Raw genomic sequence first — 26,807 nt, forward strand, 5'->3', positions numbered from 1 at the left:
GGGAGAGACTATCTTTGGGATGCATCTTCTTTTTATCATTCGGAGTGAGGTGACGTGTGGTATGTGGCATGCTAACCAAGTGATATGTCTATCAGCATTATGTTTGTTTAATGAAAACTCATTGAAACTGACAAAGATAAACCTATTTCTTGATGAGACTCACTTGTTAGAATGTTGGCATTAGCGACTACTCGACATCCATCCAGATAAAGGGCTCAAATCCATCTCTATGTCATCACTGATATGAGACATTGCGTTCAGATGCTATTCAAAGAACAGAGATATGGTATATATGCGGCCTATTTTAATGAGTAGACACTGTATATCTCTATCCCTAGTCTTCCGTCTGTCCTCCTTTGATACTGGCAAGGATGCCTTTGCTCGCTGAAGATACCTCAGAAGCTCCAATGATCATCTACTACTATGCAAATGTTGTACCCGCCACTTGCAATGCCTTTGCAAAGCAGTCGTAGCTTCGTGACTACAGATAAAAAAAAGAAGAGCAATTTTTTCTTGAATGTCAAAATCAACACCTCTTTTCCAACACTCCTTCAGCATTGCATTATGGGTAAAGTTACTCACAAAAGAAATCCTGATACTTCCACTGTCGAGACATCTGCCAATGCATCTGAGAATGCTGGTATCGTTATTTCTGCCTTTGACAACAGCACTACTGCCGACCATTTCGCTCTGATCACACACGCCGTTGATCGCCATCGACTTCGCATCTTCAACGTGCGCTCGGGCACTGTCAGTAACGACTATTCAGCTCAGGAGAAGGAAAAGATTACATGCTTGACTTGGGGATACATGAAGGACACTGGTGACTTACAAGTGAGGATCAGATGTAGCCATGTGGCGACTGGAGATGATACTGATGGTTTGAAATGTAGGCCAACACTGTACAAGCATTCAAGAAAAAGAAGAGTGGCATCGCATCCTTGTCCAGAGTCATCGCACTGGGCATGCAATCTGGATCTATTGCCATGTATTCTCTGTCGCATGGTGCTATTGTCAAGAAGCTGACTGGCTCTCATACCACACCTATCACCGATTTCGTCATGAACAAGGATGGATCAAAGGGCTATTCAGTTGCAGAAGATAACTTGATTGTCGAGTGGGATCTTGAGGAAGGCAAAGAGACATTGTAAGTCATACCAGAGAGCTATGGTAGAGAGAGAGAGATGTATACTGACCCGAATGATAGTAAATGGAAGGCTGATGCCAAGAACGTACGCAAACTCAAATTGAGCCACGACGAAAAGAAACTGGCAACAGCAGGCCACACCATCACACTATGGGATTTGGAGACACACAATGTCATTAAAAAGTTCACTGGACATGCCAGCGCCATCAAGGAACTGTCCTTTTCTCACCAAGACGATGTGCTAGTATCCAATGCTGAGGACGATCGCTACGTCAATGTCTGGGATGCTCAGTCTACCAATACCAACTCAAATAACCTCACTGCATTGACATTGGAAACAAACGTATCGCACATTGATTTCTCCAGCACAGAGCCATCCGTGTTGGCAGTGACGGACGACGGCCTTGTTGGCATCTGGGAGAACGCTTCACTCACATCTGCACAAACCAGCAACACTGGCAACAGAAGAAAGATGATGCGATCCATGACTAAAGAGGCTGATGCCAACGTCAAGATTGTTTCCACAGCATCTGAGGACGTAGTTATTCCCATTTTAGCAGCTAAATTCGTCACAGACAATGGCGGTAAATCGATCATGATTGCTCGTGGCTCCAGTGTAAAGCCCTCGTTCGAAGTGGTCAAGTATGCAAACGAAGAGACAGGCGCTATTTTACCCGACATTACACTGACCAGACAACCCATCACCAACTACTTGATTGATACTGCCTCCATCGCAGCCAACAACCTCAGAACCACCCGTAAAGCCTATGATGAATCCACAGTGACGGTTGTTGGAAACACAGACTTTGCCATCAAGGGGCCCACCATGGCAGCCAACGAAGATGAGAAAGAAGTGGATGAAAATGCAGAGCTCTCCATTGAACAGAAACTTCAGAGCCTAGACGTCGTTGATACAACATCCACAAAGAGTAAAAAGAGCAACAAGAAGAAGACGATTGATACACCATCCGCTGGATCCTTGCAGACAGTGTTAGTGCAAGCATTACACTCCAATGACGCTGGGCTATTAGAAGCATGTTTACAGCACACAAAGCCCGATGTAATCAACAGTACAGTGAGAAGACTGCCCACAGAGTATCTGATCCCACTCTTGCTCGAGTTGATTCAAAAGTTCCAAGAGAAGCCTGGTCGTGCTCCTGCGCTTTTGATCTGGATCAAGTCTGTCCTGTTGATCCACACAGCTTATTTAATGACAGTGCCTGATCTGGTTGGCAAACTCTCAAATTTCTATCAAGCTCTGGATACGCGTCTTGGTGTCTTTCCTAAATTACTGGCATTACGAGGCCGTTTAGACATCGTTCAAAGCCAAGTCAATGTCAAATCATACTCCAACATCAACGACAAACAATTACAGCGTGCTCAATTAGCAGAGAATGTGTATGTGGAACTGGATTCAGATGACGAAGCAGAGGCAGAGGAGGATCTGCTGAGCATGGATGAAGAGGAGGAGGGCATGTCAAGCGATGAGGACGACGATGAGGATATGGTAAGCATTCAATAGGGGTGTCTGTGGCCTGTATCACTGACTTTTTCTCACTCACATAGATGTCAGAAGACCAAGAGGATGAAGACAGTGAAGAGGAGGAGGACGAAGAAGACCTTTAATACACTCGGAGATGAAATACAGTTTGGTCAACAGTTACACCAGGTATCAAATAGACTTTTTTGTGCAATAAACAAGCAATATAAATTTTTACGCCCTTTGATCTCTTTATTTTTTCTGCTCTTTTTCTCTTTTGAGTGAAAATAACAAACATGTCCATTTTTACAAACTTTATTGAACAAATCAAGGAAGTCTTTGACGGATCCTCTGACAAGAAGCCTGAGGAGCAAGATGATGATTTCATCGAGCAACAGTTGGCTAACGAGAAGCATCGCTATGATTCATTTGCTGCTGTTAGACACGACGCTCAAGTCAAGTTCTTTATTGACGGTCAAAACTACTGCTGGGCTGTGTCTGAGGCCATTGAAAACGCCAAGGAGTGTATCTATATTGAAGATTGGTGGTTGGTAAGTTGTTTGCTCTTCATGGTAAATTACTTTTATATATTAATTCGAGACAAAATTAAACTTTAGACCCCTGAGTTGGTAATAATGAAACACTTGACCTTGTAAATCTCGATTAGATCTAACGTGCTGGCACTGTAGTATATGCGTCGCCCTCCTTCCAAATACCCCGAGTACCGCCTTGACACCTTGCTCAAGAGAAAGGCTGATCAGGGCGTCAAGATTTATGTCGTTGTATACAAGGTAACTCAATGATGATTTCGTTTGATATATCGGGTTTAGTTAAACAAAAGGAAATGATAGGAAGTTGAAATGGCATTAACTCTGGATAGTCGTCATACAAAGGACACTCTTCAAGCCTTAAGTGAGAACATCATAGGTAAGAAAAGACGCATGACATTATGAATAGAAAGAGAGAGAGATCCAGGCATTGATTACACATGTCTTGCTAGTTTTGAGACATCCTGATCATGATCTTGGCGGTACCTTTTTCTGGTCTCACCACGAAAAGTTTGTTGTTGTTGACAACGAGTTGGCTTTCCTGGGCGGTATTGATTTGTGCTTTGGGTAAGTTTACAACGGTTTATTATGCATACAAAAGGTGCTAACAGGACGATATTCGGCGCCCATCTACACAGTCGTTGGGATACTCATGGTCATCCTTTGGCCGACTTTAGCGGAAGGGACCCCGAGAGTGAGCTGTTCCCAGGTATTAATAGAACCCAACTAAATAATGTAAATTGGATGAACACAGACTAATGCATTTTAAAAACGAAAAAGGCCAAGACTACAGTGATGCCCGTGTCAGAGATTTTGAGCATGGTAACTATGGCAACCATTACAACACGATGATGACTGTATACTCAAACTTTTGTATCAAAACTAGTCAAAGAATGGGACATGCGTCTGATCGATAAGACGGTTATTCCTAGAATGCCATGGCACGACATGTCTTTATGTGTTGTAAGTGTGAAACGTAACGCAATTGCATATGCCAAAGTAAACTAAGAGCTTGTTTTAGAAAGGTGCGCCCGTCCTCGATGTGGCTCGTCATTTCTGTGAGCGTTGGAACTTTATCAAGCATGATAAGGCCATGAACAAGGACAATATTCCATTTTTGCAACCCCCTCTTGGCGGTATGGGCCAACAACAACGCTATATCGAGGAGAATCCTGAAGAACACCACTTCCAGAGACAACGTCATAGACACAGAACGCACGGTGTTACAGGTACCATGAGAGCCCAAGTCCTCAGAAGTAGTGCCAAATGGAGTTCTGGTATTGAGCTTGAGGTAATTACGGGCTAATATAAGCTTTGGCGACGATCACTTATATGATGATATTCTTAGCATTCCATTCAAAATGCCTATATTGCTACCATCTTGAGTGCTGATCACTATGTTTATATTGAAAATCAATTCTTTAGTAAGTTACACTGTTGTTGCTACTGTCTCTCAAACATGCTAACCTTGGCATTTTTGTATGATGAATAGTTAGTGCAACAGATAATAAGGAAAACAACATCATCAAGAATCAAATCGGCAATGCTATTGTGAAGCGTATCATTCGTGCTCACGAAGAGCAAGAGAAATTCAAGGTCTTTGTCCTGATGCCTCTCATGCCTGCTTTCCCTGCTGATCTCAGTACCAAGGATGCTGCTACCGCAAGGTAAGATACATATCAAATCAAGATACTTGCAAAACATATACTGATGCCATATCATTTATGTGTAGATTGGTTATGCACTACCAATACATTTCCATTTGTCGCGGTAATGACAGTATTGTCGAGAGACTCAAGGCCACTGGCATTGATCCTGATCAATACATTCGCTTCTATAGTTTAAGAAGCTATGACCGTATCAACCGTGGCAAGCTTGAAGAGCTTTTGGTTCAACAAGCTGGCTACTCCAACAGCACTGATCAACAACTCCATCATGCTGGTGGCCAAGAAGGTGAACTTGCTGGTATCGTGCGTCATGCAGGTGATCAAGACTTTGCCAGAGGCACTCGTGGTGAATTCAATGTGGAAGAAGAAGTTGAGTATGGTCGTGTTCCTGACGATGAAGAAGTTGAACGTCACCGTGAGCGTTTCAATGAAGATGGAGAGGAGAATTATGGTGGCAATCGCTATGGTGGTGATGGCGATTATGAAGAAGGCATCGCTGCTGATTCTATTGCTAAGGATGCCATGTTGGATGGCGATATCGAAAGTGAGCCTTGGGTCAATGACACCAAGGAGGAGCAACCCCGTGATGCTGAAGCTGAAGCCGAAGAATCCAGCGACTATGTTACTGAAGAGCTTTATATTCACGCCAAGCTTTTGATTGCTGATGACAAGGTTGTCATTATGGGTTCCTCCAACTTGAATGATCGTTCTCAATGTGGTGATCGTGATTCTGAGATTGCATTGATTGTTGAAGACAAAGACACCATCCCATCTCAAATGAATGGCAAATATGTAAGTTGGTTTAGCATTGAATACATCCTGAAATACTGACATTGTATACTATAGTATGAAGCGAGTCGTTTCGCTGCTACTTTGAGACGTAATTTGTGGAAGGAGCATTTGGGTCTTTTACCTCATACTGAGCCAGATCAAGTGACTAATGACATGTTACCTTTGCCTGTTCCTCAAGTTGATGATACCTCCAGTGAAGAAGATACCTTGGTCATGGATCCCCTTGATGACGAAACCCTTGAAAGATGGAACTTTACTGCAAAGACGAACACTGAAGCTTTCCGTGAGGTATTCCATTGTGTCCCTGACGATACAGGTAAGATTAATGTTGCTATATATCCCTTCTTTCGCTTCCTAATCACTATTAATAGTAACCAATTGGGAGGAATACAAGTCATTCTATCCTGATCCCAGCCAAATCGATATTGGTCATGTCCATGATCCTGAAATGTCCGTTGAGGAAATCAGAGATCAATTGAGCAATATTCGTGGCCATTTGGTTGAATTCCCTTATCACTTCTTGGAGGGTGTTGACCTTCAAGGTGAATCTATTCCATTTATTGGTGATGATATCCAAGAATTGTATACTTAAACTGCCATATTATATCCTCATTTGAAATAAACTGTCTGTTTAGCAGCAGTGGATGTTGACTGTATCAGCTCTTTTTCAAATTTTAGACCCCCTCCACATTTCCAAACTACAACATGCAATTCAAGGTTGCTGTATGATTCGTTTAAAATGGAAAAAATTCCAGTGTGTAGCAGCGATACTGGGAACGCTCGATGAAGTGCTGGTTGTTTTGTCTTTAATCTCTTTGGCATGATAAAATTCTTCAAGTAGAGAAAAGGTGCAATCGAAAGGGACATGTTGCTGATCAAAGATTTATTATTGATATGCGGCCATTCAATGCCATGATTCCCTTCTCTCCCGATAATCTGTATACATTTCTAAATGACATGATTCTTAGTCTTTAAATCAGCTCATTTTTTTGATTCTTTAGTATAAAAAGAAGACAAATATGAAAGAGAAGGAAATTACTGTGATTTACTTTTTCCACTTTCTTTCAGCACTTGCTTTCCACCTTGAATCGCTTCTCAACATTTAAGCGTGCGCGCATTTTCGTCCCTAATTATGAATCATCCGGGACACTACGGAAATCAATTACATTTGCGGGGAAGGGTGCCGTAATAAATATAGTAAGTGGAATGAGGCTTGTTACCATTTGTTTGGATGCTGCACCCTCCCTAATCAATGAAAAGGGAAAAATTGATGATATAATAAAAACCACGTTTTTGAGAGCATCTGTCCTTCTTTTCTCTTTAACATAACCCCTCTCTCTATTCTTCAACCATGACTATCATTGGCACTCTCCCATTTTTCAGCCTTTTTTCATCACAATCCAAGCCTGACCGTATTCGCAAGAGTATCGGTCCCATCTCTACTGTTCTTAAGCGTCAACCATTCTCATCAACATCTCAGCGTGCTCTTCCTAAATCATCAAGCTATTATCAATACAAAGATGCTGGTGCTTCCAATGCTAATAGCAGTAAAGGCCCTGAAGTAGTAACCGAGAATTCAATTCTTAGCAACTTTCCAAGACCTAATTTGATGCCAACACTTCATTTCTCACTGTTTGGAGGCTATCAATCACCTACTGAAGGCGATCAAACCAGAAGATCTGCTTCACAATGCAACAATTGTTCTGGACCCCATTCAACTGATTTCTGCCCTTGCTAAAGCCATAAAGAATCCACCTTATACAGTCTATCTACTTATTTATTACTTCTCCAATCTTAATTGTTCGCTCTCTTTTTCATGACAATTGTATACAAACAAACAAACAAACAACATTAACTATTATGTATATATATTTAACATACACACCACATTTTATCACTATCAATTCATGCTTTTATCAGATTAAACATACTTATATACATACACAATCTAATCATGCTTTTATTTCACACTTAATATGTCCATTGTGTTACAGGGTGGAAGTGCACATGGTACATTGTAATTACCATAATAGTTGATGATGTCCTACAAATTAATGAGTGGTTTAATTGAAATTTTATACAGGGAGACATCATTATAGCGGGGCTCGCTTTATGTCCTGTTAGAAATAAAGGGGATGTATCGTCGTCTGTCTTGATGGGATAATGATTCGAACGCTATTATTGACGCAGAGATCATATTCATCTCTATACAACAACAGTCGCCTCCTTAGCACGTAGTTGCACTATGCACAAATTGAGAATTATATACACCATTGCATAACTCTATTGCCAGTAGTATAAACGATGATTGTCAGTCTAGAGACACTCATGGTTGACCGTTGCCATGGCTACCTGTGCCTGGTTGCCATCCAGTTTTGGTTCCTGGTTGCTATGGAATATTCAGAATCCGGCTATGGCCTCTTTGATTTTGCGTAAACATGCGATGCTTTCCAGAATACGACCCTGAAACAATTGAATTCTAGGTACAAAAATACGGCTATAATTAAACTGGCAGTGGTTTGTCGAAACCGAAAAAGTTTGTTTATCAACCATATGCAACTGAGCCACACTCTTCATCATAGCCACGACTGACATCAATGTTATATTCGAGCGATATATTCGAAAGAATACGAACATTGCAAGCACAATTATGGAGAAATGACAGAAAATATCAATTAACTAATGATTCTATACAATAATTACAGATATAATAATCTGATTTATGAAGCCAAGCCGTTACTCAAACTCCTATAAATGGTTGGTTACTTGTTTATCACAATGTTGAAACTCTCTTTCGAGTCTGCAGTGATCAGGATTCTCCCCTTTTTATTATTATTGTTATATTTTTAGTGCAAAATCTCCCTTTACAGACTATTGTATATAGTTACATGTGTAAATAGGAATTTCTTTTCTCTCTCTTTTTCTCAGTTCTTCTTACAACAAGTCCCTTCTTTAGATAAACCAAATATTCACATCTATTCGTTCCTTTCATTCTATCACCATGATCCAAGATAAATACATTGGTTTAATACTAGCCATGAGCTCCAGTGTTTTTATTGGGCTCTCATTCATCATTACGAAAAAAGGCCTCATAAATGCCAATAAAAGACACGGTAAGAACAGGAGTTGGATGCAATAATGCAGCATGGCGAATTGGGAGATTAATTAAATTGTCTTCAAGGTACATCAGCTGCAGACGGAAAACATAACTACCTTACAAATTGGACCTGGTGGGCAGGGATGGGAACAAGTACGTATACATTTAATCGCAATTATTTGATCCAACCAACAAAAAAGTGTATTTCTGCAGTGGCCGTAGGTGAAGTGCTCAACTTTTCAGCTTATTCATTTGCGCCAGCTATCTTAGTGACACCACTGGGCGCCATGTCTGTTATTTTGGGGTAAGCAACCCCATTTCGAATGATCCCATCCATAATTTAACATTCCAGCATCATACAGAGCCATCTTTGCATCGATATTCTTGAAAGAGAAATTGGGCTCAATCGGCAAAATTGGTTGTTTATTATCGGTTGTTGGTGCGTTAATTATTGTGCTACATGCTCCAGAGGATAAGGAAGTTACTTCCATAGATGAATTATTACTGTATGCGTTAAGGCCAGGTAAGATTTTCGGAAAGGCAGGAAGGAAAGGGGTCAGTGATTAACAAGGTGTTGGCAGGCTTTATGAGCTACTGCGCTATTGTAATGGTTGTTAGTTTGTTCATGATTTACAAGGTGGCACCAAAGTATGGCAAAAGAAACCCATTCATTTACATCTCTATCTGTTCATTGGTTGGATCAGTTTCTGTTATGGCTATCAAGGCTTTTGGTGTTGCTTTGAAACTAACATTTGCTGGAAATAATCAATTCACTCATCCCTCAACATACGCATTTCTCATCGTCGTTGTCGTATGTATCATTACGCAAATGAACTATTTTAACAAGGCCCTGGAGCAATTCTCTACCAATGTGTAAGTGTGCTTTGCTAAATATAGCGTACATGTGGATTGACATGATACATAGCGTGAACCCCATCTACTTTGTATGCTTTACTACAGCAACAATTGCGGCTTCAGCTATCTTATTTCAAGGCTTCAATACAGATAATCCAGTCAATGTGGTATCACTGATTTGCGGGTTCGTCATTATCTTTACAGGTGTCTATTTGCTGGATTCAATTGCTCGAAGCGCTGGCGCTAATGGCAACGAGAATCTATACAAGGACGAGGAGGATGAGGGCCTATTAATGAGCGAACGTGCATTCGACAATGATGAGGAGGATTCACTTGGATTGAATAACATGGAAGACTCAGATGATGACCAACATGCCAACAGCAGAAGGGGACATTAACATCAATCTATTCACCAAAGCCATTTGTCTATTTGTAATTATATTTTAATACACTCCTTTTTCTTGTATACCATACAATATCGTTTGTTTTCTGTTTTGTGTTTGGAATCATCTCAAGTCTGCACTTTCAAGTTTGTGCCGAATATTAGGGTTTCAAGTACATTATGAATGAATTAAGGAGGCATACATATTCAGCCTTGCAAGTTAAAGCTTGCCGATGTCTATTGCTTCTGAACAAACTGTACAATGCGCTGCTTTCGCGTCATAGCTGTATATGTTGCAGCATTTTGGAGAGTGAACTCAAGGTGTTGTCGTACAGCGATCCAAAGTGACACACAGGAGATGGGGATCCTAATGGCATCTTTGCGATGCGTTCTGTTTTGCAGTATTGAAACAAACACAATAACAGTAAATCTTTCTATATACCATTACATACAGAGACCTCACTTTATGACTTTCTTCTGCCACTAAACCGCTTTCTATCTGACCTGTAACTCTGGATCTGACTCTTCTACGATATTCTACGTTTAAAACAATGGAAACAATTAGATTACGGGTAGGCAGCATACTTGCATTACCTCCTCCTAATCAAAAGTATGCAAACCACAGCAATATTCAGATGTATTTGGGCCGCGTTTTTCGTGATAGAAGCCGTTGTATATTCTCAGAATAGCATCAAACAATTGCCCTCGTCTAGCTTTTACTTCCTAACACCTTTGCTCAGCCTTTTGAGGACCAAAAAAACATGACCAAAAAACGACCAAAAAGCATGAGGTACCCCTTATGCTTTTTATCAAAAATCAAAATATTGCGTTTTTGACCCTAAAAATGAAGACTTTTACTATGACATATATCAAATCAAAATGTTTATCTCGATCCAATGCAGCCTCTGAAGCTTTATTTGTGAGTATTTTGTTTGGAAAATTCGACATTGTGACCAAAAACCTCATTTCGTATTTTCAAAAATTGCTCAATAAGTTTGTTCAAAACATCTGTTGTTATTTGAACCATTAGATGCGCTTTGAAAAGAACTTGATGAAAGCTTAAGGGAAGACGCCCCCAACATCACGACTTATATAGTCGAATTTTGCAAAATAGATAAATTGAACAGAATCTGACCAATCTTGTTCCAGCAACAAATGTCGGAGATTCAATTGGGTTTGGCTGCCATAATGCCTTTCGCATAGAAACAATCAATGATTTGAAGAAGCAAATTAGCATGAGATTAAGTTTAAAGAAGCTTCGCTTCTGCTTGATAGATCGCTTTTAATTTTCCTCGCATTTTCATGTAAAATATTACGAATTACTCATCCATACGCGAATTTTAGTGCGAAATGCAAAATTGCCACCTTACTTAAATATGCTAGTGATAGTGACACTTCCAATATGAAGCCTGGTGCAAGTATACATAAGCATTATTTTTTATTACGAAAAAAAAAATGATAGGATAAAAGAGCATGATGGAAAAGGTGAGAATAGCATATTTCTCAAATCCAAATGATATAATAATCATATTTAGCATGAACAGGTTTTTGTGCAATCACATCCTACGCCAGAGCCAAGACCTATGTATAAACACAATGATTAAATACTCTCACACTAACAAGTACTGCATATACATCAAAGTACTTACAGCTGCAAGCAGAGTTGTGAGAAAAGAAAATGCGAGAATTATCGCCGTACACGGGAGATCCCACATTGTGAGCATCGTCTTTATGAGATGTTTGGACCATATTGCCGCCTGAAGTATAGTAAGTTGGCGAAATGCCAGATTCTGTGAATGTCAAACTATTACGACGTAATGGTTGGCCACGGTCATCCGTGATAGTAGAGCTCAGCATGGTATGGCCATCAGGAGTAGTAGTTGCAAGAATGCGAGTAGTTCTAGTAGTTGGAATATCAACAGCAGAAGATTGATCGTTCATTTTGAGTAAATAGTAGTAGAAAAGAGGAAGAAAGCGGCTTTATCGTTCATTCATGCATTTTATATGAAATGAAATGGCTCTGGTGATCTGATGATTTTCTAAACAGAACGAATAAGATTCTACCATGAAACCTTGTCAATTCAATGTGGGATTGATTGGACGTTTGAGAAAGCTTTCAGGTTGGATCCACTTATATGCCATGCATTTAGATAGTAAGCTACAAATAGTTGAAGGATGTGTAACCTACGCCAATGGGTTCTAATCATGCCATATGAAGATCATGTCTGTTGAAACGAAATGATCAATCAAATTGGGTTATAAAAATCGACGATCCCAGCACTCAGAAAGTGGCTTGATTAAATGTTTTTCAATAGAAAAAAGACATCGTTTACTCGAAAACTCTCCGCTTGGATCCCTTATTATATTACTTGAGAACAACAAAATGATGCTAACGAAAGCGCTTTTTGGGTGTAAGTTACCTTTTTTTTAGCATCAGCCAAGGAAAGAGAGAGTCATACATTTACGAAAGCTATCAAGTTCAGCCTCCTCTAGATGAAGTTTTCTTTTATTTCCTTCTTTTCCAAACCAAAACCCAAGAAAACTGTTAAAATGGAATCCAACAGATCCTCTAGAACCAGCTCCATTTCAGAAGAAGAGATGAATAGTCTCAAAGAAGGTAAGTCTATCCAGCTTTTATTGCAAACAAACGATGACCAACATTTAACCATAGCTTTTGCATTGTACGACACCAACCACAACGGTGCTATCGACCTCCAGCAGTTTGCTAACATCCTCAAAAGCTTGAATATCGAGACAAATGATGACAAGTTGGATGTTCTTTTGAAAAAAGTGGATAAAAATCATGACAGTGAAATTGATTTTGATGAATTTGTGAGTGCCATGACACATCTATTGACTCAAGACACGGAGATCTCAAGCGAGCCCGAGAGTCTCAGACGATGGAAGACATACCCTGAACCTGAGGCCCAAGAATCAAATAAGAAAAACAAGGACAAATCACATTATTCTCGCAGAATGAGCGTACATGAGACTGACGACTTGAAGCTCTGCTTTGCTAAATTCGACAAGAACGGCGATGGACAAATCTCAGAAGAGGAACTCAAGGAAGTGATGGGTGGATTGGGCGAAAAGTTGACAGATGCCGAAATCAAGGACATGATGCACGATGCTGATACAAATCAAGATGGTTTTATCGATTTTGAAGAATTCAAGGCATTAATGCCTTCAAAGAAAAATTAGATATGTTACATTTATAATAATAAACGTCTATTGTAAGACAAACATGTATAGTACATGTAACCTTTTTTTGTGGTAGTAACATTGTAGTAATATAAATTAGAGATGCTAAAATTAATTTTATTCTCTTCTCTTTTATCTCTCTATCCATCCGCCTCGCAATGAACATACAGTCGCTACTGTGCTTTCTAATCATTTTGTTGGGCTGTTTGCTGATGGGATTTGCCAACTGGTTGGAAACGAACAGTCTATTTTACACATCATCCGTGTCCATCAACCACCATTTTTCATTATTCAAAATATTCTTCACAAACAAAAGCCATGTTACTAGCACCATCACATTTGGCTTGTGGAGGTACTGCATTTCCAGTACTAATTCATACGCATGCTCTCCGGTGCGAATGAATTTTGACATTGGTGAGTTGGTGCTACACGCTGCAAATGATCGTAATACTGATGCCTTGTTGAATAGATGCATTAGCAGTAATGAAGACTGCAGATCAATTGGGCAGCAGTAATTATGATCAGGAACTGCCTTCGTTAACAAAAACTTCGTATGTGCGATTGATTCCGTTGCTGATGGCATCACTGCTGGCGGTGATTGCACTCGGAATTACAGCCTTCTTATTACCGGGAAACATCAAAAAAACACTGCAGCGAAGAGCTCTCTTCTGGCTCACCAGTCTACTGTGCTTTCTTTGCGCTGCACTAACATCAATTGCCTTTGGTATAACCTACCATACATATACCGCCAATATAACAGCAGCATGCTCTGCTCTGGATGTGGAATACATTTGCTCGAGTTACACACTGAATACAGAAATTATATTGCTAGCTATCTCTATCGGTATTTTCATGATCAGCACCATGTACAGTATCATCTGTTCAGCTAGCCAATTACCCCATAATTCCAAGCTACAACATCAACAAAATATGAGCAGTTCCTACTCTGTTTACGCTGACTATGATAGCCCAAATGAAACGCCTTCCATCTATAATGAAAAACAAGACATGTCAGATACGAATTCACAGCAGCAGCAGCCTCAAAGAGCGTCTCTACGTCCGCCACCACCAAACCAGCAAAGAGTCAAGAGCCGATCCCCCGAGGTCATTCATAATAAGTTACCCGCAAAAACATTAGCTACTGATTTGAGTGCCGATGGTGTGGTACCTTTCTACTCGGCACAACATCAGAATACAACGATGGGTACAACCGATATTGGATCTACGTCATTTACACCTATGGTTCTAGACAGCACTGTGTTACGACCACCTACATTGCCATTTGCTAGTAGAGCCAATAACCAAGGCAAGGATAGGCCATCCAGTTACGGATCAAACAATACATTTGGTGCCTTGGGCGCTAATAGTGGTCCCAACAGCCCTGCCGCTGACGATGCCTCATCCCAAGTGTCTTCCTACTTGGACTATCATCAGAGAACTAATTCTGGATCAAGTATGACTAATGCTGCTACTACCAATATAGTTTACGCTTCAGGGTCTGGAATCCCTTCAAATCATACACTGGGAGGATCATTTCAACTAAACAATCTCACTAAACAATCAAGCTCTCATCACAACTATTATTATTACAACTCTTCCGAAGACGACAGCTTACACCACAGCAAACGACCCTTGGAAAGTAGCTCCAACAGTAGTTTCCACTCGGGCAACCATGTCAACACTCACCATCCCTCTGAGACTTTGTCGACTCAACATTTAGACAATACGCTCTTTCAACGTATTGATGACTACCTTCATGTGGGACCTGAGAAGCACTGATGATTACGTCGAACGGCTGTCTACTCTGGAAAAGTATTTTAATAACCTCCTGTACAACATTCATCTGCCATCATCTCACTCATCATTACGCATCACTCTTAATTAAACCTATGTATATAAACTTTACCATTACATCTTTATTTGGCACCAACTCTTACGAGAGAATATAACTAGTTGCATCGTTTTCGTTACGAATACAGGGCTTTTCTTTTTCTGTAAAAGTGACAGAATCTAGTAGATTAACTTGTCAGTACCTTTTAACGCGATGAAAAATTGTTATGATATAAAGTCAAGCTCAAAGAGCATCTCGCTCGTCTCTTTTTTTTTTTTTTTTTTTGTCTCCAAGCCAGTCTGTCAGAAAGCATTATCAGTGTTCGATTTATCTAAATTTTGAAGTATATTAGCGCCAAATGCGAAACAGGTGAATGCTATATGAAAACTCCCTTTCAACACCTAGCTAGTACTAGTGACATAGGCTCAGCAGTCTTTAGAGGAGAAGGGGAAGGCTTTGCTACTTAGTTAAAGATGGCAAGAAGAGTTGGCTCCCCGAGTCAATGGTAGGAGTCATTACCGAATAATGTTATTGATGGTGCCTCTAACGAGAAAAGGGCTTCTATCGTGGTCAGCAGTATCAACTTTACCAGATAACTCAGAAGATGGCAACGCGAAGTTGCTGATGCATTTGTATATCATTCGAATTTTAAGTAAAAGTGAACAAACCTTCTACCATTCGGCATTCACTGCCAAGGTAGAAATTCACACAGAATTTCAATTAGCATTGATTGAGAAACTTAAAAAGCAATTCGGAAAGCACGCAATCAAATTAGACAAAGAATGATTCTTGCAGGTGGTGTACTGCTGCTTGCCTGTATCTACAGAGAAACCAAGTAATCTCAAGCTTTCAAAATTAAAGGCGTCCAAAACTTTCCCTCCAGAAGCTACTAGATTCCTAGAAGTGTGATATGTGGGAAAGATTTTGATTGAAACAGATGCAAATTTTACACTTTAAGAATCTCCAATACATTCTTTCAGGTGAATCCAGTCGAAGATGGTGTCTATCTGAGACGCCTCGACATTATGTAATACGTGCCTTTCGACACTTCGGATGGTTTTCTGACCTACGCTTCGCTTCGGTGGAAACCAGCCTACGTTCAAACGGCTCGCGCTACCGCGGGCCTTTGGCTAATATCGCAAAATTAACATGGCTAAAATGTTAGCAGAACCCTGATTGTTGATTGATATAAAATCACTAGTCATATGAGTGTTTATGCTTCGGATGGTTCTTTACCTTCGCTTCGCTTCGGTGAAAAAACAATCTGCGCAGCGGCAGCTCGTGCTATTGATTGCTCTTGCATATTTTATCAAAATACTGCTACTTTCATTTTACTCTCCACTTGCACATGAAAACCCTTCATATTATCTCTGGATCTGATTTTTATGCAATGCTCTACATCCATATACACGTAGCTACTTCATATACGGGCAAGCAGCATACTGGTATTTCCCCTTTTTAGTCCTTAGTGTCTCTGATACAGCAAAATCTGAATGTATTTGAACCGCATTTTCTCACGTTCAAGGCCGTTTTAGATTGTCAGAATAGCACCAAACAGTTGCTCTCTTCTGGCAGTTACTTTCTGACACCTTTGCTCAACTTTTTGGGGACCAAAAAAACATGGCCAAAATTCAACCAAAAACCATGAGGTACCCCTCATGGTTTTCATCGAAAATCAAACGACCGCGTTTTTTATCTTGATAACGAAGACTTTTACTATGGTATATCTTGAATCAAAATGTTTCTATTGATCCAACCTAACCCCTGAAATCATCTTTGTGGGACTTTGATATGTAAAATCTCGATTTTCTGGCCAGAAACCTCTTTTCATACTTTCGTAAATTACTCAATAAGTTTATTTAAAACATTTATCTTAGTTGGTACCATTGGAAGCGCCTTGAAAAGCATTCCAGAAAAGCTTAAAGAAGCATAGGATGATTATCATATTCTATATAGTCGAATCTGCTAAAATGGCTCAATCGTGTCGAAAATCATTAAGATTTGGCCAATCTAGAACATAATATGAGTCTGGGTTTGAATCAGTTTTGGCTGATGGGGCTGGCAGGCAAACTCAATGCCCTTTTCATCATGAAGGCAATGCAGTAATAGATACTTTTGAAGCGTATGGAAAGTAGATGGCAAGTCATAATACTATGGCTCATTATACTATTTTCCTTGCATTCTATATTTAATAACGTTAGTCTGGACATTGACGATTCATGGGCTGCATAACATGTCTGCAGTAAGTAGGGAAATCTCTGAAGCTTTGGATCGTCGTCCAAAGAAAACGTTGACAGCATTGAGCAGAAGGTAGAAATAACAGTGGTTTTTGTTGATTGATTGTAAAATCACTAATCATATATGAGCCAGGTCTGACAGATGATGCCTTGCACATCAGCTTCCATATTAGGGTTGTAAAAGTGTCTAGGGACTGAACATTTATTATAATATGATTTCTTGTGCAGTGGAATGCATTGAGTATGCCAGCTATGAGATAGAAAAAAAATTTTAATATAATGAATATAAAATCAAAGATGATGATATGTATAAGCAGAAGTAAGGAGCTGTACCTTAATGAAAGCTCTGGAGTTAATTGCCTTGCTAGAAATATCAAATGAGGTAGCAGTGGCATTTAAGCAGATTCGTTTCGTGAAGCGTTTTATGGCAACATTTGATATAATTGCAAGGAGCGCAAACTAAAAGAACAGAGGTTGTACAACTAGACCAATTTGATACATTATTGCAGTCAATTATTACCATGGTACATGTGTTTGTGTTTTGTAATCATGTACATTTAATCACGCTCGAAGGTTGTATATTCAGACGGTTAGCCTAAAAAGCCTTTTTTTTCTCTTTCCTCTCCTGACAAAAAAGAAGCGTTTAAAGTTGTCGAGGTCAATTAGATCAATTGCATGGCGTAAAATGAATTTATTTGCACTGCAAAAAAAAGATACAAGGTTTTTTGGTTGCTTGTGTAACTCAATAGACCACGTTTTGGCTTGTTCCATCATCAGTAGCAATGCCATCACACTCATCACCTTGATTATCAAGTGCTGAACAGCGACCGTTATTCAAAGAAGCAAAGCAGGACAGCTTATTGGAGGCCATCAAGACATCATGATGCTTTGCACGCAGGTAATCATGCTATTTTCCATGCCAAAAAAGTGACACGCTACATACCATCAAAGTCAATCCAGCATGTGATTTATATATACAACTTGTTGTGTACCCATTACTTGATTGAAGTCCTTTATGTTTTTGGCTTCTAATTAGATTACTCTTTTTCTCTCTTTTTGACATTATTCCTTTCCCATTTATACATAGATGATTGATCGTCAAAATACCCCTTCTCCATGGTCTCAAACCATGAGCAGAATCCACAGCAGCCCTGTCAACAATGACACTGAGAGTGTTGTCAGGTACATTTTGTCATATGAGCTTTTGATCAAGTGTCAAGCTTCACTCACGCTTACTTGGTTAGCAACTCTCATTTAGATAAAAACACATCAGTAAAGATCATGCCTCTGCGAGACGAAGATCCCAATGCACCACCTACACCAAGAAAGCGAAACAACTCACTGATTCCAGTAGAGCTGATGATGAACAACAGCGGTGAGGGAGGAAGAGAGTGTGCTGCTTTAGCTACTGTGTTTGGCGTGCCTGAATACATTGAATCCAAGATCTTTTGGGAGAGACAGCAGTATCAACATGAAGGATTGCTGCCCAAGAAGCAGATCAACCCTCTGTTGCTACGGCCCACAACACCCTCCAGCACTTCAGCAGAGAACAGTAAATACGGCTATGTGTCAGTAAACGGCATTTCTGTCGTCAGTCGCTCGCTCTCAGCAGAAACACACAATGAAGACGAAGATGTCCTGCTGCAGGGTCACCATCGATCCAAGTTTTTCATCTCGTCCTACGTTGACTCTGTGCTTGATCCCGTTGGATCCAATGAACTTTTGAAACCTGCATTTTTAGGTGCAACATCAGCATCTGCTCCCATCCCAACACCCACAAAGAGCTTTTCCCTACCTCATATCCCCACTGTCAGCAAATTCAACGACATACTGATCGAGGATGAAAATGGCGTCGAATTGATGTTTCCAGCAAACCCTTCCTCCATTTTGATCCACTCCACACCTATCCTGCGTTCTGGCTCCATGTCGTCTGTGCAAAGTGCCTATACGCTACCATCTCAATCCAACAACAAACAGCAAGCCAGCAATGTAGACGAGGACGACGAGTCATTGAAGGCAAATACGCGAGTGGCTGTGATTATCGGCATGCCAGAGATATTCGATCTGATTGTATCAGATGAAGATGAACGCTTTATTATATGGGGGCCCGATCCAATTGTACTCTCATCATCGATGGCTACCACTACAACTCCTGAGAGACCCTCTTCTTATGCCACTCTCTATAACAACCAACACACACGACCTGAATTGAAGGGATTCTCATCCAATACTACATCTACGCTTGTTCGCAGTAAATCGATACAAACCCTCAAAAACAACAATGGCAGCAGACCCAACTTTGCGTCGGTTCGTCTATCAGCACAACATTGGTCGGAAAGCCTTAAACTAGCAAGACCTACTTTAAAGCACTCTGCTTCGGCCAATGATCAGCGTACTACTGCTACTACCACTCATGGCTCGCTTTTACTTAAAAAGGCATTCGGGTTAACCAAGAATAACAAGATCAAGGAAGCAATGGAGGCAGAAAAGAAGAGCATGATGGATATACCCAAGGTCATCGAGGCTGCCACAATTCACAAGCTGGTAGAAAAGCTGACCATTACACTAGGTAAGAAGCTGCACATGATTGAGCGAGCCTCATCGACTGATTTTGTATACGGTAGACTATACTTTTATGACAGATTTCTTTCTGACCTACAGGGACTTTCTGGATTCAACGGATCTGTGTCAATTGCTCGTGTCCAGATTCTACTGGGCATTGGAGAATGACGAGGAATCAAGACGCATAGTCAGAATCAGGTACGCATCTTTAGCCTGTTACCTACATATCGTATGCTAATAACGAGACGCTAGAACCTTTGTTGTATTGAGACATTGGCTCAACAACTACTTTGTGCACGACTTTATCGGCAATAGGCCACTCCGTATTATTCTGACTGAATTCCTCAACAGACTCCCACGACATCCACTAGTCCAAACATCTCCACGCGATCAACGCATTGTGAAAATACTGAAGCGTGTTGTGCGACGACTAAAGAAGCTGTACTACAACCGATCTTCAGGCGCTTCTCGTGTCAAAGTCATTGCGCCTCCACCGCCTACAGCAGAGCAAGAACAGATGGGAGAGATTGTCAGAGCCAAATTGTCGCAGAATGTTATCCGACGCAAGACGGCGCTCGGTGTGGACATGAGTAGCCATCACAATGGCAACATGGCAGTGCAAGATGCTCGGTATGCGCCCGTTGTCGTTGTCGGTAGTCTCAACATGAAAGGCAGCTTCATCGATTCAGGGGTCGATTCGTCTCACAACTTCAGCAAACTGCCATTTATCACACAGCAGCCTACGCAGGACAGTTCAGACGTGATGGTGGTAGATGACAGTCAGACTATTCGATCTTCTGTGCACCATCGATACGATAAAAGCGTGCATCAACCTGTGGAAGCAGAGGTAGGACATGAAACAAAGGCTGCTGAGGCAAGCTCTGTGGCTAGCGTTGCTTCCGATGATTCTTTGGAAAGCGAACTCAGCGCAGGCGAAACTGCCCCTCTGGAATCCGACGATTCAGAAGACGAAGACCACCCTTTGCACTTGGGTCAAGAGTATTATGCTGAAGATGATGAACATGACCGAGAATGGATTAGGGAGCAGCAAGAGACATTAGAGTACTTTAATTCAGCAAGCAAAATGGCGCTGGATCAGTCAGCAGAACCTCACAACGCCATCGACACAACTCAACTGCAGCAACAAGATGATATTTGTGAGGTCCTAACCGAATCGCCCACTTCCATACATCCTGTTCGACCCAAGATACCGTCCGAATTTATAAAAATGAGCAAAGAGGTAGCATCTACTGCAAAACCTGCGGCTCACAGTATCGCCAACTCAAAGACGGTGCGTCGTGTGCCATCAGAACGCTGGTGCAAGGCAGACGATGATCACCCCCCACTCCATGCTGATCACGCTTTACCAGACGAATTGCTAAGAGAATTGAGTGGTGATGAATTGCAAAGCAAGTCGCCCACTGGTCTCTCGAGAAAGCTGTCTCGTAAAAGCATTGAGCGTCGCAAGAGTGAGAGAAGCTTCCATGATGCTACATCTCCTTGGCATTCTGCTCCCTCGTCTGCTGCAACATCGCCTTACCTGACTGGCGCGCACAGTGATGATCAGGTTCCTGAAGTGCCCGAACTGCCTCCCTTAACACCAGAAATGCTTGACCAGCGTGGCATGCCAAAGAAGAGAGTCATCAAAAAGAAGAAGAGTGGGCTCAAGAAAAAATCAAATACAGAGGAGCTGGCTAATGAAGCCGCCATTGAAGCATTCGCATCCATCCCATACGAAGCAACTCAAGTGGCAGTCAAAGCCAACGATCAGGAAGCCAAGAATGGAGAACAGCCTAAGCGCAGACTGTCAACAGTGTTGTCCAAAGTATTCAGACCCACGAATCACCACGACGAAGACAAGCATGCAAAAGAGACCACAGCCGGTAGCTCACCCTCTAAAGTAGGTGCAACAGAAGAGCAAAAAATGCAAGAGATACCTACACCTCAGCAGCAAGAGCAGCAGCAAGAGCATCAGCAACCGCAAAGCAGCCAATGGGTGAGCCTGATTGCTCAGCGTCTTCGACACAGCAGTATAGATGAAAACGACGATTCGCTAGATGAAGTTGAATGTGGTTGTGTCAAATGCTCGGGCAACAGTCAAGGCACATCCAACTGCAAGAGGCTAAGTGTCATATTGATTGCTGATGAAGAGCGTAGACGTAGTTTTGAGCTGAGGCGCAAGCGTGGAGCCAGCATCGACATGGATCAACAAGCCATGATCAACCATCTCGGCATTCACACCAACGATCAAAAGTCGCCCAAAGAGATAAAGAGTGGCCCTGTTTATCTAGGACATTTGCAGGCACGCAGCTTAATTAGCTCTGCTGTGGGAGATGGAAACAGCCCACATGATTCATCCGGCAGTGAGGATGAGGATGATGCCAGTACAGCCAGTTTTGTGCCCTCTGAGAGATCCATCCGAACAGAAGCACAAGCCAGCTCCAGCCGTGCCAGAATGTCTTTTATATCCGAAGCTGCTACTTCACATGTGCCTAGATCAAAGATGATTGAATTGGGCTTCCCACCAGAATCTAGCACAAGTCTGGAGAAGAACACAACCAGAGACACCTTAAACCCACCGCCCTCGTCTATTCCTCGCTCCATGCCCGAGCAAGTGAACATGCCATCAAGATTCAATGGTCGCTGCTTCATCATGTCATACAGAACCAGTATGCTTGCAAGTCAACTATGCTTTATAGAGAGAGATGTGCTGATAAAGGTAGGATGGGAAGAGCTCATTCACTGCAAATGGACCAAGATGGATTCTAGCGGCAACATCAACACAACACCCATCCAAGATGAGCCATCGCATAGCTATGACGAGGGATATGACGACGAAAAGATCAATTATACTCGGCAAACAGAGCAAAGACGCACCGAAGAACAGGGCATTGAGCAGGTGATTCAACGATTCAACATAGTCTGTCAGTGGGTTTCGTCTGAAATTGTGAGGACAAGAAACATGAATGAAAGAGTCAAGCTGATTGAAAAGTTCATTCGACTGGCCAAGGTAAGCATCCAGTTTCTTGTACTTGAGTAATATAACTCACATGCTTGCATGTAGAAATGTAAAATGTACTCCAACTATGCAACGCTGGTGCAAATTCTTTTGGGTTTGCAATCGCCTGCCGTAGCTCGTCTTGAGAAGACATGGTCCAAAGTGAGCACAAAGTGCCAGAAACTGCTCAGTCAACTCACAGAATTCACCTCGCCTATGAAGAATTGGAAGAACATTCGTGACAGCATGACCGAAGTCGCTGAAGAGTACGGCAATTCACCTGCTGAAGTGCAAGTCGAGATGCCAGGCACTACCGCCAACAGACAAAAGTTCAAGAAAACCACCCGCATCAAGATTCCATTTGGTGGATGTATTCCCTTCCTGGGTATTTATCTCTCTGATTTGGTATTCAACTCGGAAAAGCCTCGGTTCCTGAAACCCAATTTGGAGAGTCAGCGAATTTACAGCGTCAACAATACAAGAAATCTGCCACCGTGTCTGGATCAGCCGCTGGTCAATTTCAGAAAGCATCGTGTCATTGCTACTGTGATCAAACGTGTGCTCACATTTCAGGGACTCGCCATGAGATACTCCTTTGATGAAGATGGCATCTTGCTGGAAAAGTGCAGAAATCTTCAAGTCTTAGATGCAGCAAAGATCAGAGACCTTAGTGCCTCATTGGAATAGGTGGCACCATTGCGCTATGTATTATAAGAATGGACAAGGCTGTTTATTATTGCTCATTGTATTTCTTATAAAACTCTTCTAATGTCTTTGATTTATACATATTTAACTGCTCTTGAGTCATATAATTCAAGAACTCGCCATTTTCATACAATTGCGATAGTGTATAGTGATGTGCCACTTGGTCCTTTTCAATTACTCTATCTTGTCGAGGCATGAGCTTATAGATGATTGAGCCTTTATAGCTATCCTCGTAGATAAAGTGATGATCTGCAGAGCTGCAAGTTGCTTTATTGTTTTTAAACTTGAGCCCATTCTTTCTGGCTCTATCCATCATCCAATGCAAAGAATGGCATGAGAGCAAGTTATTGTAAGCGCCTACTTCTTGACCGCCCACATCACCATGCATACCAGGAAACCAGGTTTGTTCCAATGATTGATGATGATCAGGGGCGACCTCTGAAAAGTGCATCAGAGTGGGGCTGAACCAAGCACGTTGATCATGGATGGAAATGGCATGATAAGCGTTTCTTACAATAGGTGTCAGTTTGGTGTCATGGAAGCCATGCAGACCGAGGAACACACTGTAGACTATATGCATGTCGGATTAGTTTCATGCCATGATCACCTTATTACATGGTAATACTTACAGATAGACCCACCTAAATACCAAGGCAGTTTGGGCACACCAAGAGCACCAACTGTGTCAAAGCAGCCCAAAAAGTGGATCATTGGCATTCTGCATTGATTGTCCTGTCTAAATTTGAGGGCAAGTTCATTCATAGGTCTGCTGGCATCGCATCTATCTCGATACAGATCGTATGCTTGCTTGGACTTTGACAGACTGTCCTTTGGTAATAAGCCTACATTGTAGATCATACCTGACAAGCTTCTTGCAGCATATGCTATTGGATTTAAAGTATTAAAACTGTTTCCTGCACACGGCAGTTATACATATACCTCCTCTACTAAAGCCTACCAGCCAAAGCTCATCATGCAAAGCTTTGTAGTTCTTGCATATAAACTCATAGGCATTGATTATCTGCTCACTGATACCATAGCCAAAGATGCCACCTAGCAAAGGAAAGTTTCCATTAGTGCCCAAGCCAGGATAGTATCCAGTAATGTATTCCCAGCCATCGGTTGCATTATCAATGCTGATATTGTTGTAAAATCTATAAACATTTGTCTTTTCTGTATCATGAAACAACTGAGCACATGTATATAATCATTTACATGCATGTAAACATTCAAACCTTGTGGTGTCTCCCATGTACCGTCCAAACAGACTATGATTCTTCGATGCATTGATTGCTTTATCAGATTGGATTGTGAGTCTACAGTGGCTATTTTCAACATTGATTGTACTAAAGATGAAACACGGTAGAATTCAATGTATTTTTATAGTCTTTGTATGAATGGCCCCAAAAATATGATTCTAACGACGAGTGTAGCCACGGGTTATTCTTCGTCAAGGTCATATTGATCTTGTTACTCGGCGAGGAAAACACGCCATCCATGTCCATGATCAAGTCAGTGCTACAAGGATCACAATTCCATTTTTGCATGATACAATACGCCCTAAATGTGTATCCGTTACTGATAGGCATCACATCTATGCGCTGCGGAAATCACCCGTGATAGATTAAGGGCTTGATTTGTGATGATTCAAGGTTTAGGTTAAATCGGGTATAATGAATGATAGCTATAGCGTCATTGATGTTACGTGGAATGGTAACATGTTGACACCACCACCAAGTAAGTTGATCCGATCATTGGCACCTGTACAATAGGCCTCACATAAAAACCAGAGCAACTGATTACGACGCTCTAGCTTATCATGGGCTTTTGGCTTGTGGATGTCTGCTCACTCCAACCTTATATGGTCTGCTTCAACACTCATACATGAGCGGGAGTTGATCATCTCAATTAATACACTCAACTTTCCCAGCAGGATAATAAATAATAAATTAAAGCAATAATGTTTCGCATTCAAATCAAAACATTCATCAGTTTACTCAAAATGACTTGGTTTTTGTGTGTGTGTGTGTGTGTATGTGTGTGTGTGTGTGCAATAATGAAGTGCTGTTTACAGCCACTTTGTTTATGTATGGTGGCACGGCAAAAAATAAAAACGACTAAATCACAATTTGGTCAAATATATTTTCTTTTTCTTCTTTTTCTTTCTTTTTTTCCTCCATTTCATTCTTTACTTGTTGATCACAAACCCAAACAATGAACACTTTGGAAGCAAAAGTTGTTATTCTAGGGAGCTCAGGTTCGTATTAGCCTTTTTTCTCGTATTTTTCATGATTTAGAAAAAAAAAAAAGAAAAAAAAAAAAAAAGTATGTCTGGAGAGAAAAAAAAAAAAAAAAGGAGAGAAAGAGAGAGATGATTTTGTTGTAAGGTTGGGCCAAACACTAACCCATTTCACACAAACATCATCGTATAATTCAAATAATGTAGTTACTTAGTTCTTTCTTGATTATTTTATGTTCATCACAGCTGTCGGGAAAACCTCTGTGGCTCTTCGATACATCAAAAACACATTTTCACCGAATGGAACATCAACAATTGGAGCCTCCTTCTTGACCAAGAAACTGTAAGTGATGTGCCATTGCTGCGCTATGTATGAAATGCTAAGGGCGATGTGTGTGTGCTATAGGATAGTAGATGAAACCGTCGTCAAGCTTCAGATCTGGGACACGGGCGGACAAGGTAAATAAAATACATTGGAGATGATTTTGAATCATAGATAACCAACATTGTACAAAAAATAAAAAATAAAAATAAAAAGAGAGATTCAGGGCAATGGCACCCATGTATTACCGTGGTGCATCTGCAGCTATACTGGTGTACGATATCACATCTGAGGAGAGCTTTACGGAAATGACATCTTGGATGGAAGGTAATATACATGCTCGCTATCGCTCTCCTAAATAAATTCTGATTCATCTCTGCGCAGAGCTCAATAAGAACATGTCAGAAGATCTCATCATTCATGTCGTCGGTAATAAGATTGATCTGGAGTCTGATCGTAAGGTACCTTTCTCAAAAGTGCTCGACTATTGTGATAGGTTGACGCTAATAGTCAACGGTATACATGAAGTATCTGCAAAGGAGAATCAAGGCATTGACGATGTCTTTTTCGAAATTACACAATCACTTGTCAAAAAGCTAAATGGTCATGATTTATACAAGACAATGACCACCGATATCTACCAAAACGAATACCCTACCGCCGCTGAAAAATCAGGATGTTGTTGAAAATAAAAATGCTGTCAATTCATTACATAATTATTTACTTTATTGGGGTTATCAAAAC

The 26,807-nt window shown here is 41.0% G+C and overlaps 10 protein-coding genes across 10 annotated transcripts; 8 read left to right on the forward strand and 2 right to left on the reverse strand.

The window, feature by feature from the left end:
* Nucleotides 1-564: 564 nt before the first annotated feature.
* On the forward strand, nt 565-2,773 carry ATC70_003543 (uncharacterized protein; the record flags this gene model as incomplete). Its single annotated transcript, XM_064822901.1, has 4 exons — nt 565-834; nt 894-1,147; nt 1,208-2,654; nt 2,714-2,773. 4 exons carry the CDS (start codon nt 565-567, stop codon nt 2,771-2,773), a joined length of 2,031 nt encoding a protein of 676 aa, XP_064679501.1.
* Nucleotides 2,774-2,923: 150 nt separating this feature from the next.
* Nucleotides 2,924-6,226, forward strand: ATC70_003544 (uncharacterized protein; the record flags this gene model as incomplete). Its single annotated transcript, XM_064822902.1, has 14 exons — nt 2,924-3,178; nt 3,245-3,256; nt 3,317-3,418; nt 3,479-3,554; nt 3,628-3,742; nt 3,814-3,884; nt 3,956-3,997; nt 4,062-4,138; nt 4,197-4,466; nt 4,524-4,599; nt 4,668-4,842; nt 4,908-5,634; nt 5,689-5,950; nt 6,006-6,226. 14 exons carry the CDS (start codon nt 2,924-2,926, stop codon nt 6,224-6,226), a joined length of 2,481 nt encoding a protein of 826 aa, XP_064679502.1.
* Nucleotides 6,227-6,985: 759 nt separating this feature from the next.
* On the forward strand, nt 6,986-7,372 carry ATC70_003545 (uncharacterized protein; the record flags this gene model as incomplete). The annotated part of the gene is made up of 1 exon (XM_064822903.1): nt 6,986-7,372. One exon carries the CDS (start codon nt 6,986-6,988, stop codon nt 7,370-7,372), a length of 387 nt encoding a protein of 128 aa, XP_064679503.1.
* A 1,263-nt stretch (nt 7,373-8,635) lies between these two features.
* Nucleotides 8,636-9,984, forward strand: ATC70_003546 (uncharacterized protein; the record flags this gene model as incomplete). Its single annotated transcript, XM_064822904.1, has 6 exons — nt 8,636-8,747; nt 8,816-8,884; nt 8,945-9,035; nt 9,094-9,254; nt 9,313-9,604; nt 9,657-9,984. The coding sequence occupies 6 exons, from the start codon at nt 8,636-8,638 to the stop codon at nt 9,982-9,984; spliced, it is 1,053 nt and encodes a 350-aa protein (XP_064679504.1).
* Nucleotides 9,985-11,499: 1,515 nt separating this feature from the next.
* Nucleotides 11,500-11,909, reverse strand: ATC70_003547 (uncharacterized protein; the record flags this gene model as incomplete). The annotated part of the gene is made up of 2 exons (XM_064822905.1): nt 11,500-11,549; nt 11,618-11,909. The coding sequence occupies 2 exons, from the start codon at nt 11,907-11,909 to the stop codon at nt 11,500-11,502; spliced, it is 342 nt and encodes a 113-aa protein (XP_064679505.1).
* Nucleotides 11,910-12,518: 609 nt separating this feature from the next.
* On the forward strand, nt 12,519-13,169 carry ATC70_003548 (uncharacterized protein; the record flags this gene model as incomplete). Its single annotated transcript, XM_064822906.1, has 2 exons — nt 12,519-12,585; nt 12,640-13,169. 2 exons carry the CDS (start codon nt 12,519-12,521, stop codon nt 13,167-13,169), a joined length of 597 nt encoding a protein of 198 aa, XP_064679506.1.
* Nucleotides 13,170-13,487: 318 nt separating this feature from the next.
* Nucleotides 13,488-14,948, forward strand: DAP1_1 (Dihydrodipicolinate synthase; the record flags this gene model as incomplete). The annotated part of the gene is made up of 2 exons (XM_064822907.1): nt 13,488-13,521; nt 13,639-14,948. The coding sequence occupies 2 exons, from the start codon at nt 13,488-13,490 to the stop codon at nt 14,946-14,948; spliced, it is 1,344 nt and encodes a 447-aa protein (XP_064679507.1).
* A 3,376-nt stretch (nt 14,949-18,324) lies between these two features.
* On the forward strand, nt 18,325-23,484 carry UXS1 (UDP-glucuronic acid decarboxylase 1; the record flags this gene model as incomplete). The annotated part of the gene is made up of 5 exons (XM_064822908.1): nt 18,325-18,419; nt 18,482-19,806; nt 19,862-19,997; nt 20,052-22,809; nt 22,864-23,484. The coding sequence occupies 5 exons, from the start codon at nt 18,325-18,327 to the stop codon at nt 23,482-23,484; spliced, it is 4,935 nt and encodes a 1,644-aa protein (XP_064679508.1).
* A 46-nt stretch (nt 23,485-23,530) lies between these two features.
* Nucleotides 23,531-24,789, reverse strand: SEC4_1 (GTP-binding protein; the record flags this gene model as incomplete). The annotated part of the gene is made up of 4 exons (XM_064822909.1): nt 23,531-24,072; nt 24,132-24,386; nt 24,442-24,675; nt 24,738-24,789. The coding sequence occupies 4 exons, from the start codon at nt 24,787-24,789 to the stop codon at nt 23,531-23,533; spliced, it is 1,083 nt and encodes a 360-aa protein (XP_064679509.1).
* Nucleotides 24,790-25,974: 1,185 nt separating this feature from the next.
* Nucleotides 25,975-26,749, forward strand: POS5 (NADH kinase pos5; the record flags this gene model as incomplete). Its single annotated transcript, XM_064822910.1, has 4 exons — nt 25,975-26,084; nt 26,148-26,200; nt 26,280-26,390; nt 26,448-26,749. 4 exons carry the CDS (start codon nt 25,975-25,977, stop codon nt 26,747-26,749), a joined length of 576 nt encoding a protein of 191 aa, XP_064679510.1.
* Between the last annotated feature and the right edge of the window lie 58 nt (nt 26,750-26,807).

This window comes from Mucor velutinosus, assembly GCF_035048745.1.
Source record: "Mucor velutinosus strain NIH1002 chromosome Unknown tig00000165, whole genome shotgun sequence".
Lineage (NCBI taxonomy): Eukaryota > Fungi > Mucoromycota > Mucoromycetes > Mucorales > Mucoraceae > Mucor > Mucor velutinosus.